Source organism: Parus major, chromosome 19 (genome assembly GCF_001522545.3).
Source record: "Parus major isolate Abel chromosome 19, Parus_major1.1, whole genome shotgun sequence".
NCBI classification, from domain to species: Eukaryota; Metazoa; Chordata; class Aves; order Passeriformes; family Paridae; genus Parus; species Parus major.
Genome location: NC_031787.1, coordinates 5,227,101 through 5,241,893, shown reverse-complemented (window position 1 = coordinate 5,241,893; position 14,793 = coordinate 5,227,101). Strand labels below are relative to the sequence as shown.

General features: G+C 51.8%; 1 protein-coding gene across 3 annotated transcripts in view; it reads left to right on the top strand.

Moving 5' to 3' along the window:
* Positions 1 to 14,793, top strand: part of SMG6 (SMG6 nonsense mediated mRNA decay factor) — a 104,566-nt gene that overhangs the window by 15,729 nt on the left and 74,044 nt on the right. For all 3 annotated transcript variants that reach the window (XM_015646361.3, XM_015646360.3, XM_033518816.1), the window contains exons 9-10: positions 7,312 to 7,373; positions 10,936 to 11,081. In XM_015646361.3, coding sequence (XP_015501847.1) covers positions 7,312 to 7,373; positions 10,936 to 11,081 — 208 coding nt within the window. The remainder of the gene's footprint in view (positions 1 to 7,311; positions 7,374 to 10,935; positions 11,082 to 14,793) is intronic.

The window sequence follows — 14,793 nt, the reverse complement described above, 5'->3', positions numbered from 1 at the left end:
GGATCAGGGAGTGGAACCTGCTGGAGTCTGTGTCATTTCCTCTGTCCTTGGCTCTACTCCTCCTCCCCAGCAGATTTCACTGCTGCATAATTCCAGGTGGAGAGGGAGATGCAGAAGGGTGGGACAGCTACCTGTGGGAGCCTGAGGCACAGCCTGGCTTGGAGCTCCCCGGGTGGGGAGCGTGGCTGGAAGCGTGGGGAGATGCGAAGGTTGCGTGAGATAATGCTGTCATCCTTCTGGAAGGCTCTGTCTCTGCTCAGCCTGTTGTCCAAATGTCTCCTCTCTTGGCCCAACTCCATCCTAAGCCTTTCAGGGTTTGATCTCTTCAGTCTTTGCCCTTCTTAGTTTCTCACATTATCTCCCTCCTTTGTGCTTTAACCCCACGAATAATCTGCTCTGGAGCAGTAAAGAAGGCTGACAACACCCTGAGCTGTCTTAGCAGCTGATCTCTCAGGACCAGAATTCATCACACATTTCTTTGTGTCAGTTTTTCTGTCACGGGAAGGTGAACACTGTTTATTCCTGGCAAACAGTGAGAGTGTTTGAGTATAAGCTGCTTTTGGTTGGGGCTGCTTTAGTGCACATGTGGCCTCCCCCTTACCTGCTGGACACAGAAAGCTCTGCCTGGGCTTTCAGTGCTTAACCAGATGCAGCCTTGAAGAGCTGAGCTTGTATCCTAAATGACCTGCAGCACCAGAGCCAATTTGTGAAAAGTTTTGTGTCAGAAGTGAACTTGATATCTCAGCTGAGGACTCTCTGGCGTGTTTGCATGGATTCAGAGAGTTTATGGTCAGCAGGGACCATTAGATCATCTAGTCTGATCTCCTGTATATCACAGGTCCTTAAATTTCACCCTGCTACTCCTGTGTGAAGCCAAATAACTCGTGTTTGGCTAAAGCAGTACTTCCAGAAAGACATCCAGCCTTGAGAATCCACCCTTTTCCTGGGGACTTCATTCCAGTGATAATTGCACTGGTTTTGAGACGCTTTTACCTTATTTACAGAGTGAATGTTCCCAGTTTGTTCCCATGCTTTGCTCTTCTGCAAGTATAAAGAGCCCTTAAGTACCACGGAGGCACTCTACACCCAGCAATCCAATCGCCTCCCAGTCTTATTTTGATAACACTGAACAGATTGAGCTGTTGAAATTTTTCACTGCAAGGCATCAGTTCTAGCCTTTGAATCACTTTTATGGCTGTTTTTTTGGATCTTTACCAATTTTTCAGCATCCTTTTAAAAATAAGGGCACTAGAGCTGGATGCAGTATTTCAGTGTCATCCCCTACGGTGCCGTATTTAGATGTGAATGTTCTGTCCAGTCCCTGCTCTGCTTGCACTTCCAAGGGATGTGTTTAATCCTTTTTGCTGGACATTGCATTGGGAATTCAGCCACTGTGGTCCCTAAAGGCTTTGTGGAGAAGCTGCCTCGGGCACGATCTCCTGGAGACTTCATTTTCCATGTGGTGCCAGATGAATAACATGACATTTGATGCTGGAAACCCCCAGATTTTGAAGCTGTTACAATAAACCCTGTGTGAATGTTCTGTAGCCATCGTTACTTACAGCTCCAAATGGGCAGTTTGACAGCAGAATTTCTTTTTGTTGATTAAAACATTGCTAGTGAGTCTCTACCATCCTCTTTCCATCCAGTTCAGCGAGGATCCCTGAAGACCTCTCTTTAAGAGGTTACTGAATCAGTTTATTCGTTTAATGATAATATTTTTTCAAGAATGTTGTGTATTACTAATTCATGGAAACCAAATTTAGATACAAGCTTGGTTGAAAAGGAAGTAACACACGTATAAATATTCTATTTGACCTGCTTTCGTCGAGTTGAAAGTTCTGCGAGTAAATTCGTTATTAAATTATGTTGAATTTATTTAGAAGTCAGATACTTGTTCTGGAGCCAAAGAAGTTACCATAGCTTGATCTTTATGTTACTAAAGCAGATAATTTTCTTCCTTAACATTTTTCCTCTCATCTGCTCCTTGCTGGGATGAAGGAAGAACTCAAAAGTTCACTGCTTGTGCCAGGGGGCTTCTTAAATTTCTTTTTTTCTCTGGCTGGGTTGATGGCTTATAATTCTTATAGCCATGAGATGTGTCCTGGAGCTGCAGGAGTGTGTCAGTGTCTCTTTACCTGTAAATTAATTTCCTTTATGCCTCAAGGCCATGATGCATCAGGGTTCCCTCTCTCTTCCATGTTGCAGCAAATTGGATTTTACATTTGTGCGGTGTCTGACGTTAAGTAGCAGGATTTTCACTGGAATTGCTTCTACTGCTACAGAAATTAATCCATTTCAGGGTAGGACATTGCTCTGCTAAGCAGAAACCTGCACTAAACACGTGGCAAGAAGCAGCCAAGGCAAGCCCTGTATCCATTTGTGGTTGCAGGTGGTATATGAAGAGAAGTGATTATAGTAATTAGCCCAGCTGGAATTTGCCCACAGCTCTGTGGGTACCTTGTAAACACTGCAAAAATGCCAGACAATCTCAACAGCCCTTTTGTCTGGTCTCCTTTATGTAGGTAGCCATTTGCACAAAGCCCTTTCCACCAGCACTTTGGTGGGGTTACACCTGTAGCAGTAAAAAATCCTCCTGCTATCCTGCCAGTCAAGCCCACTGCAGCATCCTGGGCTTTTCTCTGCATCAGTGTTGGACTGGGTGCTCTGAGAGAGCTGCCTGTGGAAAAAGAGAAATAATCTTAATGTGGTCTGTCTAGCCCTTGAGCTGGGAGTGAGAATATGGCACGTTTTGAGTGCCTGGATGTTATTTCACACAGTTCTCAGCAAGGAAGCTGTGCCTGGAAAAGCCTGACTGCCCAAGAAACCCTGAAAATATTTGGGATGAGTGTGGTACGTGTTTTGGAGCAGAGCTGTGTGGCTCTGTGGTCTGTATCCCAACCCCTTGTCACTGAGGAGACCCTCAGACTCAGGAGAACATCCTGCTGTGCTCCAGGCCCTTCCACTCCAGTGGAGACAGCGCATTTGTTACAGGCAGTTTTGCATCTGGTCTCTTGATTAATGGACTTGTCTTTTGCAGCCTATTTTGACTCTGACACCACTTTCTGCTCCACAGATGCTTTGCTGATGTTGAAGAAAGTTTGCCTCGCTTGATAAAGACCAGATCCTGGAATTTACTTCCAAACCTGAAGTAACAATTTTTAACTTGAAACGCTTTTTCCCCAGGAGTTGCTTCTCCAGAATCTTTCCCTTATTTGGTGCCTCCTCCACAGCTGGGGCTGATGCTCAGGTGCCAAAGCTCTGTGCGCTCCCTGCCCGGAGCCAAACGGGTTCAGGCGCAGCAGCGCCACTTCCCAGCCCCGATCATGGCACTCCTTTTCCTGTGTTCTCCAGTGGCATTTCCAGCATTGCTGGGCTGGGCTGGGGGACACCACTTTCAATGTGTTCAGTGCAGTATGTGGAGGTTAAATGTTGCTTTCTTCTCTGCTTGCTGGAGACAAGGCAGACCTTTCCCAGCACTGCCCGAGCGGTTCCGTGTTGCTGTCAGGCCGTGCTCCCCACGGCCTCCAGGAGATTTGAGCTGGCTGTTCAGCCCCGTTGCTATCTCTGCTCTTTTAGCTGCTCCACGAGAAGTTGTTAGTCACTGTTGATTCCTTCCATGGCAACAAATCCAGTTGGGTTGGCTGCGAGGTGTGTGAATGCTCCCCAAGCAGCACTGGGCTGCTTCCTCTGGTGAGGTTGCCTCTTCCCAGGTGGATTTAGTCTGTCTGCACATGCTGACTCATGACAGCTGAAACAGCTGTTTTCAGCTTCAGGCACTACTGTGTGCAGGGACCCCTTCTTCTTCTTGACAGCTGGTTTGTTTTTATAACTAATGCCTTCACTATATGCTCATAACTTCCATATCGGTGATGCCCGCTTTTCAGCTGGAAGGGCCAAAATCCAGTTTTTGACATAGTTTTGTTGTTGTATAAGCTTTTCTTGATGGGCTTTTCCCAAGTGAGCAACTGGGACGATCCAAATTTGGTTTCCTGTCCCAGGGAGCAGCGTTGACCACAAAGGGCAGTAATGTCAGTGTACTGGGAGTCCTGGTCTGGCATCCCGATACTGGCACGAGGACCATTTTTGGAAAACCTTTGAGGGCTCTGTTTTTGGGCTGCACAATCAGTGAGAAGAAGGCAGTAAGTTGTTGTAGGTCTCGTGGTAGCACCGTCAGGGTGGTGAGCGTGCTGACAATGCTTTTGGGAAATGTTCCTCTCTAACATGTGAGTGCAGAGCAGCAGGTGACAGAAACTTCCTCCTCTGTGCCAGGCCACTGATGGAGGTCACTGTGTGAGAAGCTGAGTTTGATGGGAGGAGCTGGGAGGGCTCCCAGAGGCTGAGGGACAGGTGAGTCAGTAGGGAAACAGTCATCCAGAGAAAAGCCCAGTCAAAGCAGCCCCATGGCCTTAGCATGAACCCAAAGATGAAAGGTCCAAAGTTGAGTGATGAGCTCATCAAAACCTCGAGGCTGTGAGAGAAAAAGTGGTGAAAGAAGCGTGAGGTGCCTGCTTGAGATGCCACAGTGCTGGGGCACAGGGCTCTGCCTGGGCTTGCTGGGGCTGTGATTTAAGTTGGCAAGAGGCATGAAACATGCTTCATTCCTAGAGGCAGGTATCACATTTCCTTAAAAACAATTATAAGTAAGCACGTATCTCTGTCCCAGTTCTGTACTGGTTGCTGGGGAGTGTGACTGGTGAGTCCTTGGGATTGTGAGTGAAAAGGCTGAGTGTGGAACTTGCTCTGAGAAAATGGGGGTGAAGCCAATGTCCTTTTAAGCCCTCCTGGAGCTGAGTGTCTGCAGACACACTCTGGGCATGTCCCTGCTGGTGTCACTTTCCATTCAAGGTGGGGAATTTTGGTTTTCCCCTGCTGCCAGTGAAGTGTGGGGATTGCAGAGCCCTCCTGGGGCCATGGGTGAATGTGGGCCTTGGAGGAAAATTTCTGCCCCAATTTCTTCTTTCCCAAACCTGCAGCCTGCCCATGAGTGTTGCTGTCCAGTAGAGATGGGTCAGGCCACGAGCTCCTTCTCTTTTCCATATTTCCCCTTGGAGGATGCAGAGCATGGACCCCCTCCTCTAGCTCTTGCACAGGGTCCCACTGTGGGGCAGAGCACCGCCCACCACCCCACCAAGGCTCTCACACAGAGCTGGGGGCTGTGATTCCTTAGATTCCTTAGGCTGTGTCTGTGTCAGGGTCTGTGATTTCAGCCAGAGCTGGTCACAAACCAGCTTTTTGTCTGTGCAGTCTGTTGCCAAAAAAAAAAAAAAGGACCTGTTAAAGGCTTCAAGCTCTCAATTACAATAGTGTCCTTAGGTGAAGAATCAGCTATATCCAAACTTCACTGGAAGAATGAATAAGGGCTTTGCTGTGCTGTCCCAGTATTCCCCAGTCTCTTCTGGGTTCCATCTGCAGGGTTAATAAAGTGGTGGCAAATCAAGTTGAGTTCTAGTGGAAAGGGCTCTTTAGGGCAGCAGTAAAATAGTGAGTAAGCAAGAACCCCTTGCTGCAGGGGCCAGTTTAATTGGTCTGGCTTGTTTTATGAGACAGGTTTTATGTTTAAACTCGCACATGGCCCAGGAGCGACTCTGCAGCAGGGCATCATTCTCCTGCATGGATCCTCCGGGAACGCAGCCGGGTTAATTACACCTCACTGAAGGTGCAGAGCAGCTGGCATCAGTCATGGCTTGAACCCAGGGGCTCAGTAAATGGGGGAGGGAGGTGGCACCAGAGCTGGGATGCCAGTGACAACTGTCCCCTGCAGCCAGGCCTGGCAGAGAGCTCGGGAGGGACTGCTCAGTGCCTGCCCTGCATCCTCTGGCATGTGCCCAGCTCTTGGCTGGGCACTGCCACAGCCCTGCCAGGTAACCTTATCCTCCCCCTGTGAGTGGGAGTGGGGGAGTTGAAGCTGTAAAAGCCCTGGGTGGATTGGAGCAGTGTGGTGCTGCTCTGGGTCGCTCCTGGTCAGCGTCTCCCTCGCAGCATTCGGAGCCTGGCTTTTCTCAGCGCGCTGAGGCTGTGCAGGCACAGGCAAGAGAGGAAAACCTCCTGCTCTGGGGAAGGTAAAAGTGAGGCCAGTCCACTCCTGCTGTGACACAGCCACCCCCAGGGCCAGGCTGAGGGAGTGCTCACCCACCCACAGCCATCCTCAGGGCTGTGTAGATAAGGACTGGGAAAGCCCAGAGCTGTGCTGGGCGAGCAGAGGTGGCCTGGAGCAGTAGTGAATAATTATTCAAGTTAGGTTTTGGAGTCAGGGGACCAGAGCAGGGCAGGAAGCTGCCTTCACACTGTGTGCTACAGCCAGCTCCCTTGTGTCCCCTGAGCTCTGTGTCCACAGAATCATGGAATGTTTTGGGTAGGAAGGGACCATCTAGTTCCATCCACCCCTGCCATGGGCAGGGACAGCCCTCTAGATCACTCAGAGCCCCATCCAACCTGGCCTTGAACACTTCCAGGAATGGGGCAGCCACAGCTTCTCTGGGCAGTTCAGGAGCTGTTCAAAATGCAGGGTCTCAGAGGCTCTGCTGGCACATCTGAGCACTGTCTCTAACACCAGATAAATGAAGGGGTGCAGCATCACCCCAATCCTCCCTTGCTCCTGGAAGCTGCTCCTGGCAGGGTACAAACCAGTGTGGGTGCTGCAGCTGAGCTCTCTGTGCTGGCTGCTCTGCAGAAGAGTGCTGGGGAGGACATCCTGCTCCCTGTCTGCCTTGTCCAGCTGCTGCTCTGCCTCTGGCACGGTCAGGAGCACGGAACAGGCTGCTGCTGGTGGTTGTGGGGTTGTGTTTTTCCATCAGTGGGAATGCTAGTGGGGAATGCTGCCTTTGGATACTCCTTTTCCAGAACCCATTAGGCTGTGCTAAGTTTTGAATTGAGACCGGGGGGAGGAGAGATTTGCTTAGAGGTGCTTGGGGTGCAGGTATCAGATTTGGGTTCCTGGGGTTCAGGTGTTGGATTTGGAGGTGCTTGTGTTGTGTTTGGGGTGCCCAGGGTGTGGAGTTTGGGGCTCCTGGAGCGAAGCAGCCCTGTGCAGGATCACAGGACCCGGCAGAGGGTGCTGTGTCTCCACTGCCTCTCCCAGCTCTGCTTCCAGCTCCAGCTGTTTGGCACTTGCCTCTGCCTCTGTGCATGATGTTTGTAAGAGTTTGGGCATGTCCATTTGGTTCCCATCTCCAATGCCACCCCCAGCATCCAGGCCAGGTTCTTCTGTCACTGGGGACATTCTTAATTCACAGGAAATAGGAGAGAGTTTAATTGTTTTCTCCTCTCTCTCTTTTTTTTTTCTTCTTTTTTTTTTTTTTTCCCATGCAGCTGAACAAAAGGTTCATCCTCAGTTTTCTCCATGCCCATGGGAAGCTGTTTACCAGGATTGGGTAAGTGTGCAGGATGTTTATTTTATTTTCCTACATTACAAGTCTTTTTGGAATTTAATATTGTTAGCAACTAAGCTGTGTTTGGAGCTGAGGGCACAGGGTGTGAATTCTTGCAGGCCTGGCCTCCTGGTTCTTATTCTCCTTACCCGCCCTCCAATCCACACTGGTTGGAGCTTGGGCTTTTCCTTTCCCCCACCTCAAAGCCCATTCCTGCCCATGCGCCAGGACCCTCTGGCAGAAACTGAGCTCAGATGGTTCACACACACACAGGAGGGACTAGAGGCTGTTTTCTCTCCATCCCATCACCTAACTGTGCTCCCTCCCCTTGAATTTCTGTGTTTAACCCCCTGTCTTCCATTGCCCTCACCCAGGGCAAAGGTGGCTCCTGGGGCTCTCAGTGGCTGCTGCTTGTGAGGATCACAAAGCCATTGAGGCAGATCCATGTGGTGGCTGAAAGCTGCCATCCAGATCATGGCAAAACAAGCCTTGCCCTTCATCTCCTCAAGCCCCTTAGCTGAGAGCTGCCCTGGCTGTGGGAACTGGTTTGTACAAAGTGCCCTTGGCAGTGGCTGTCAGAAATGGGTTTCAAGTAATTGAACAGCTCCCCTTGAAGCAAAGCAAACCTGATCCCAGCCTGGGCTGAGATCCCAGCCCAGGGAACATCCTTATGACCCCAAGGGCAGAGCTCAGCCTCGGGGCTGATGGGCTTCCCATGGAGCTGCCTCTGCTCCAGCTCTGGACTGGCCCTCGCTGTGGGATCAGCTGCTGAGGAGAGACACTCTGCCAGTGGTGGTCTCAGCTTGAGCCTGCCAGTGCCTCAGAAGCAGCCAGAGTTTCCTGAGCTCTGTTGGCTCCTTCATTCTCCTGTGGAACTGCTGGCTACGGGGCTGAGAGGCCTTTTCCTCTATCTTTTCTGAGGTAAAGGGAGTGTGGGTGCAAAGTGACAGCTTGTCCCTGCTGGGGACAGCTTAGATCCTGCCACACAGCAGCACCTAAGCATTTTCTGTGTCCAGTGCTTACAGGAACAACCACTCAGGGAACTTCAGACCCTTCACAAAAACCAGGAAAGCAGGAGCTGGCAATTTGTTGGAGATCCAAATGTCTGAGGGTCACTGCTGATCTCTCCCTGAGTCACAAGGCATTGATTACCCACCCATGGGCCACCAGGCTGGCCTGCAGCAAGGAGGCAGAGCTGCAGGAAAAGAGGAGAGCTGGCAGAGCCCACAGAAGGTTTGGGAAGTGCGGGGTCTGTGCTGGAGGACAGAGCATCCGGGGAGCTGCTGGTCCCAGCGCTGTGGGGCCGCGCTCGCGGTCCAGCTCCGGTTGAACGGATGCCAGCAGGGGATTAATGGGGATGTAGCAGAGATCAGTTGCACATTTGGCTCCTGAGACTTTTGTGAAATTAAGATGCAGCGTTTCAGGCAGTTGCTTCCCAGGACAGTCATTTAGAAAACCCAAGTATGTTTAATGGTACAGTATGCCCTGAAGTGCTTAGAAGGGAACTAGAAAGTAATACCATGACACAGGAAGAGAAAATCGTCCAGCCCTGCTTAACAGCTTCCGTGCTTAAAATAGGTAAAAGGTGAGGAATAGCCAAGTCCTTTTTGGGCAGGATCTTTGGTGATTTATCTGGAAAAAATACGGAAAAGATGATGTTGTCCTAATTGGACTCTTGCTCCTAAAACCACAGGTAAGCAATTTATTAAAAACTTCCACTTGGCTCCTGACCTGCTGGTTCTGAGCTCAGTGGGGTTACTGCATTCTGTTCCAGATGTGCTGTGGTATCAAAGCACAGGTGGTGGAGCTGAGGAAGCCCTCACTCCTTCTTGTTGTTATTCCATGGCAGTAATCTTCATCTCCTCACTAACAACCCATCCTGCAAAGGGCTCCTCCATCCCCAGAGTGCTGTCTGCCTTAGGAGGATGTTGCTGGATACACTGGATGTGGTCTGAGATTTCTCAAAATTAGGAAGTCTTTAGAAGCAATCAGTTTGCTCTAATTCTCTGGCTGTGCCCCAAATCCAGGAAAGCAGTGCTTTTGTCGTGACAGGGCTGCTCCATTCCACAAAGCTACAAGGTACAAGGAGACTATTTGTTCTCCCCTCCATGTTTTTGGGAAGATAACAGAGACTTTGAATGCTCCAGCAAACAGTGCTCAGGGAGAGAGTACCCTCCTGGTAGGCAGACCTGGGTGATGAAAAGCACCCATGAAATACAGCTAAGAGTAAAGCCATTTCTGTCTTTAAAAATCAAGCTGTCACTGTCCTGAAGTCTGTTGGGGAAGCCCAGCAGAATTGCCCATGTGGGTTACCAGAAGTGGCTCATTAATCCAGCCTGTGGTGATATCACAAGATCTGAATCTCCTGGGGGGAAGATAGAGGAAATTGCTATGGAGGCCCCTGAGGTTGTCTGCCCCAGCTCCAGATGCCTCACCCTCTGTGGGTTTTGGCTCCCTCACTCCCATGAGGGCACTTGATAATGTCACTGATAACTGGCAGTGTGGGCACTTTTCTGGGAGATTTCCAGTCTGCTGTGTCTGGCTGTGGCTTTTAATAGTGTAAGAACAAAGAATCAATACAGCAAACTCTGCAGAGGAGGCAGTGGGACAGGAGGACCTTCCCCCTCAGTAGTTCCCAAGGTTTTGGGCAGCTTCTTGGTTATAAAATTATCTTCATTGGGATACCAGGTTAGGACTGTTGTGGGCAACCACACCTCAGTCATTTTTGGGGTTTGACTGTGCTCTTTACAATAATTTCAATTTTTCACCCCGGGAGTTTGGTGAGGATCCAACAGCTTTGATAAGTGACCTCAGCTAATTCCCTCAGCAATGAAGAGCAGGATGAAGGTGTCAGGTTTCCATGGGTGCTTGTGAGTGGTGTTGAAAGCTCACCCCATCCCCAGCCGTGGCCCCGCAGCCGCGGGCTGCTGTGTCCTGACGCGCGACAGCGGCGCTGCGGCTGCGGGGACCCGCTCCAGCTTTGACACTGTCAGCAGCTCCACGAGTCACAGAGTCCCTGTCCTGTGGGGCTCCAAGTGATGAAGTTCAGGGGCTCGATCACAGTGCTGGGGAGTGTGTAGCCTGGGGGAGACAGGGCTCGGTGCCACGGGATCCGATGTTGCAGCGAGGAGTTCTGGAGGAAGCACGCTTTGGCCAGCATTCAATGCACTGGAATTGCCACATCCGCAATGTGGCACCAGTGTGTGCATTTTGCTGCAGCCTTGGGAGTCCCATGGGCTGCTCCTGGTCCAAGTGAGCTGCTGGCCCCTTGGCACCTCTCCCAGATTGGTAGAAGTCAGTAGAAAAAAATGGTTGGTCAGAAATGACTCATAAAGGCCGTGTTTTTCTGCCAAAAGAATGCTGCCTGTCGTTCACAGAGCAATCCCTCACTGCCCTCTCTAAGGAAGCAGCCTGCACCTTCATTCTCCACAGCTTCTGGCTGGGAGACAGCACCCCAGGGATTCCCCCTTCCCCAGGAGATGTCAGACAGGCTGAGCCATGCCCACCTCCCACCCCACATCTCAGGGCACAGCCTGCTCTCTACAGCCTCTCTCTCTGTCTGCAGGATGGAGACTTTCCCTGCGGTGGCTGAGGAGGTCCTGAGGGAGTTCCAGGTGCTGCTGCAGCACAGCCCCCCTCCCATCGGAAGCACCCGCATGCTGCAGCTCGTGGCCATCAACATGTTTGCAGTGTACAACTCCCAGCCCAAAGGTACCACGTGCTGCTGGAGGGGAAACTGGACGGGGATCAGCCACTCCCCGTGCTGAGAAGGGTGGGGGACACACCAGATGGGGAGGTGGGAGTGGTGGTTGGATGCCTGTGGGTGTCAACACAAAGGGAAGAGGACCTTGGCTGGGCCTTTGGAGCTGGCTGTGGTGTCTGAGGAGTGAGGAGGTATCGCATCCCCCCGGAGCCTGAGTCACCAGCCCGGGAGGAGGACGCTCCTTTATGGCTCTGCCTTCCCAGTGTTAAAGCTGGGCCCTGCTCAGTGCCTGTGCTGGCACCAGAAGGGCTGGGACAGTGTCAGAGGCCTCAGCTGTTGGCTGTGGCTGCCTGTGTCCGTGCAGGTGGGTGGGGGATGTGATGCCACTCTCTGAAACACTGACTGGGAGCCTGTGCCCCATGTTAATGCAGAGAACAACGCAGATCTAGTGTTAATTACTCTCCTCCTCTCACTTCCTCCATCCACCCAGCAGCCTGGCTGGTCTCTACTATTGACAAGTTTAATGTGCTGGGTAACAGAGATGCCACCAAACCAGAGCCTCTTCGCTGAGTTCAAAATGATGCTTCCAGGGATTGTATTTTTCCCTCTGTCCCCTCCAACACGCACTCGGCAGCAGGTACCCAGGTCTGCCTGAGCCATGAGTTTGGGAACAGGGATGAGGCTGCTCTCCCTGGGTGGGAGCTAGCAGCATTTCACATCCTGATACCTTGGGATTTAGATCCCGAAGATGAAGGCCTCCAGCTGATGGATTTCAGCTACGGCCAGCATGTGGGCGATCAGGCTGAGCCCCAGAGAGCTGCTGCTGGAAGATCCCTCCCTCATAAGCCGGTTGGCCACTGGTCAGGCTGGTGGTCAGTGGCCAAGGTCAGCTGATGGAGCAAACTGGTGCTGGGAAGTGGCTCCTGTGTGCTGTGCCTGCCTTGCAGGCACTCTCCTCTCCTGGAGGGAGCTATCAGTCCCACTGGCAAGGCAGCCATGCCCTCCTGCCTGCCAGATAGAATGTTTATCTTTGAGCTGTGAAGTACTTGGTGATTATAAGCAAATGCCTCTGCGTGACAGTAATTATTGTATTCATAATATTAATAATACCCCTGGTAGGTGAATTAGTAGTGGTGTCTGTGCCACAGACAGGAGCGGGTGGGAAGGAGAGGATGAGATTTGTCTGGGATGGATGGCAAACCCCTTTGGCAGAAGGAAGCAATCCCAGCTTTCAGACCACTGGGCTGTGCTCGTCCATCCATAGCTGAGTTGTGGATGTGTGTGAGTGACAGAGGGAGTGCTTTTTATCTCATGAAAAATAAGTATTCTCAGAGTTTTCTGCCTCCTGTGTGGGTAGCTGCCAGCTGCTCCCATCTTTTGGATCTCTGGAGAAAGGAAACTTGTTTCTGCAGGCCGGGGCCCGCGGGCTGCGTGCGGAGCAGGTGGCAGTGCTCATGGAATGCCTGCAGGTCGGATGGCACCACGGCTGCCACGGGATGCCAAGGGCCCTTCAGGGATTTCCCTGAGGGCTCCTTGCTCTGGTGACCCTGAAACATTGCTGAGAGTGTTGTTGGCAAAGCAAACCCTGCTGTCAGCGCAAATGCCCCGGTGGTCTCAGAGCGCTCGTACGCCGAGTGCTGGCACGGCGCAGGTTGGGCTCGCTGCCCACGCTGCCATGCTGGGAAGAGCTGGGTGCAGATGGAAATCAAAAGCAGAGCAGCAAAGGGTCTGGAGTTTAGAAGGAAGGCAGGAATGTTGGAATGGTTACAGAGTGCCCTGCATGGAGCAGGGGTGCTGGCTCGCTCCCCGGTGTGTGGGCTGCTGTGGGCAGAGGCCCTGCGGGAGCAGGAGGCAGGAACGCTGTCGGGAAGGTGCGGGTTTCCATTTCCCAGCACATGAGTCACCTCCCTGTGCTGCAGCAGCAGGGGCAGCAGCGGGAGCCAGGGGGCCGAGCCGCCCCTGTGGGCCTGTGGGAGGCTGGCGGGACACGGGGAGCAGTCCCACCCTCCTGCATCCCAAATTGCCAGGAAGCGTTGCTGGGGAGCCGGCTGTAGTCAGAGCTTGGCTGTGTCCACTCCACAGAGCTGGATCTAACTTTGCAGTTGGACCAAACAGCCTCTGGAGATCTCCTCCTACTGAAATCCTGCAAGTCTGGGAGCAGAGCGTGGCTATGTCCTTCCCATCACACGGGTTTGACACTCAGCTTGCAGTAGCAGGAGGAGATCCGTGGGCTTGGGGCTGGGAGGGAGGTCTGAGCCTCTTTTCCCTGCTCTTTGGGGGTGTTCTCTTCAGGGATAGCTGCTCCCTCCCTTCCCTGCTGTATTCCCAGGCCTCTGGAGCCCTAGCTATGCCTGAGAAACTTGTAAATGTGCTTGTTGCTCCATGGCTGTAACAAATCCTTGGTGCTGAGATACAGTGGTGCTGGCAGTCGTGATGTAGTGTCAGTGGCATAACAGTCACAATGTGGGGAATTCTATGAAATTCTTAACCCCTGAATAAGAGCTTTTAAGTAAAGAGTCAGGTATTAAGAAAAAGGGAAGTTAACAATTAAATGCTGTGTTAAGCACCTGTCCTCCCTCTTACTTACACCAAACACAATCCTGCCCCATCTCAGCCTCAGTTTCTCCCATTTTTGGATTGTGCTTGGTCTGTCCCAGACCTTCAGTGAGGCAGTGGGCAGCACAGGAGGTTGGGACTCATTCATGATAATTTATATCTGCTGCTCTTTGCATTTTTACTCCTATTCTTCTGCTGTGGTGTGGGTTGGCTGTGACCTCTCAGGGGTGCCCTGTCCTGGCACTTGTCCCCCTATGGGATCTGTGACATGTTCTCTGTGTCTCTGCTCCCAGCCACTGCCACTTTGTCATAAACCAACCAACCGCAAGGTCACCGTGTGCTCTTCTGACAGGTTGACTTTTTCTGTGCTGTGTTTAAACTGGTTTCAAAACCAGCCAGCTGTGAGCAGCACGTGGCATTTCACATCCTCCTCCCACACAGGTCACTGCTGTGGTTACCTGAACCCTGCAGTGGGTGCCAGGGCTCAGGTGAGCCCCAGCAGGGCTCTGTGGCCCGTGCCCAGTGCAGCTGAGCTGTGCCTCTCCCCAGAGATAGCACCAGGCACGCTGGAGCTGGTCTCAGCTGCCTGTGCAGCCGGGCAGCACTGGGAAGATCCTGGGAGATGAATTGGATCTGTTGTTTTCTCTGACAGAGGAAGCCAAAGAATTCCCACATGAAGTGCATCCCCTGCTGTTCAGCATCAAGCAGTGTGTTCCTGCTTTGTCCTGGGAGGCATGCAGCCAGTGAGGGTCCTGCTGACCGTCAGGAGCACTTCAGGTGTAAAAAGCTTCTTGCAGACCTCAAACCCACGGGGCAAGGAGTGCCAACCCGAGGCAGGGAGGCAGAGAGAAGTGGCCACTGTACATGGCAGAGACTTGCTGGTGCTTTCCAGGATGGGACATAGGTGACTAACCAGTGTTTGGGGCCATCCTGGGCTCTGGCTGGGACAGGACCGTAGTGGGGTGGCCCGTTTTAACAGTTTGGTAGCCATCTGCACAACCAACTCACAGAGAAGTTTGGATCCCTTTATCCTGACCACAAACACTCCAGGAATTTTAATTTTTTTTTAATTCTGTAATTTGGAGGAATAAAACTCTGGTTTCTGAAAAGACTAATTGAAGCCGTGCTTGCGGCAGGGGCATCTCGGTGAGTGGAGAGAGAGAA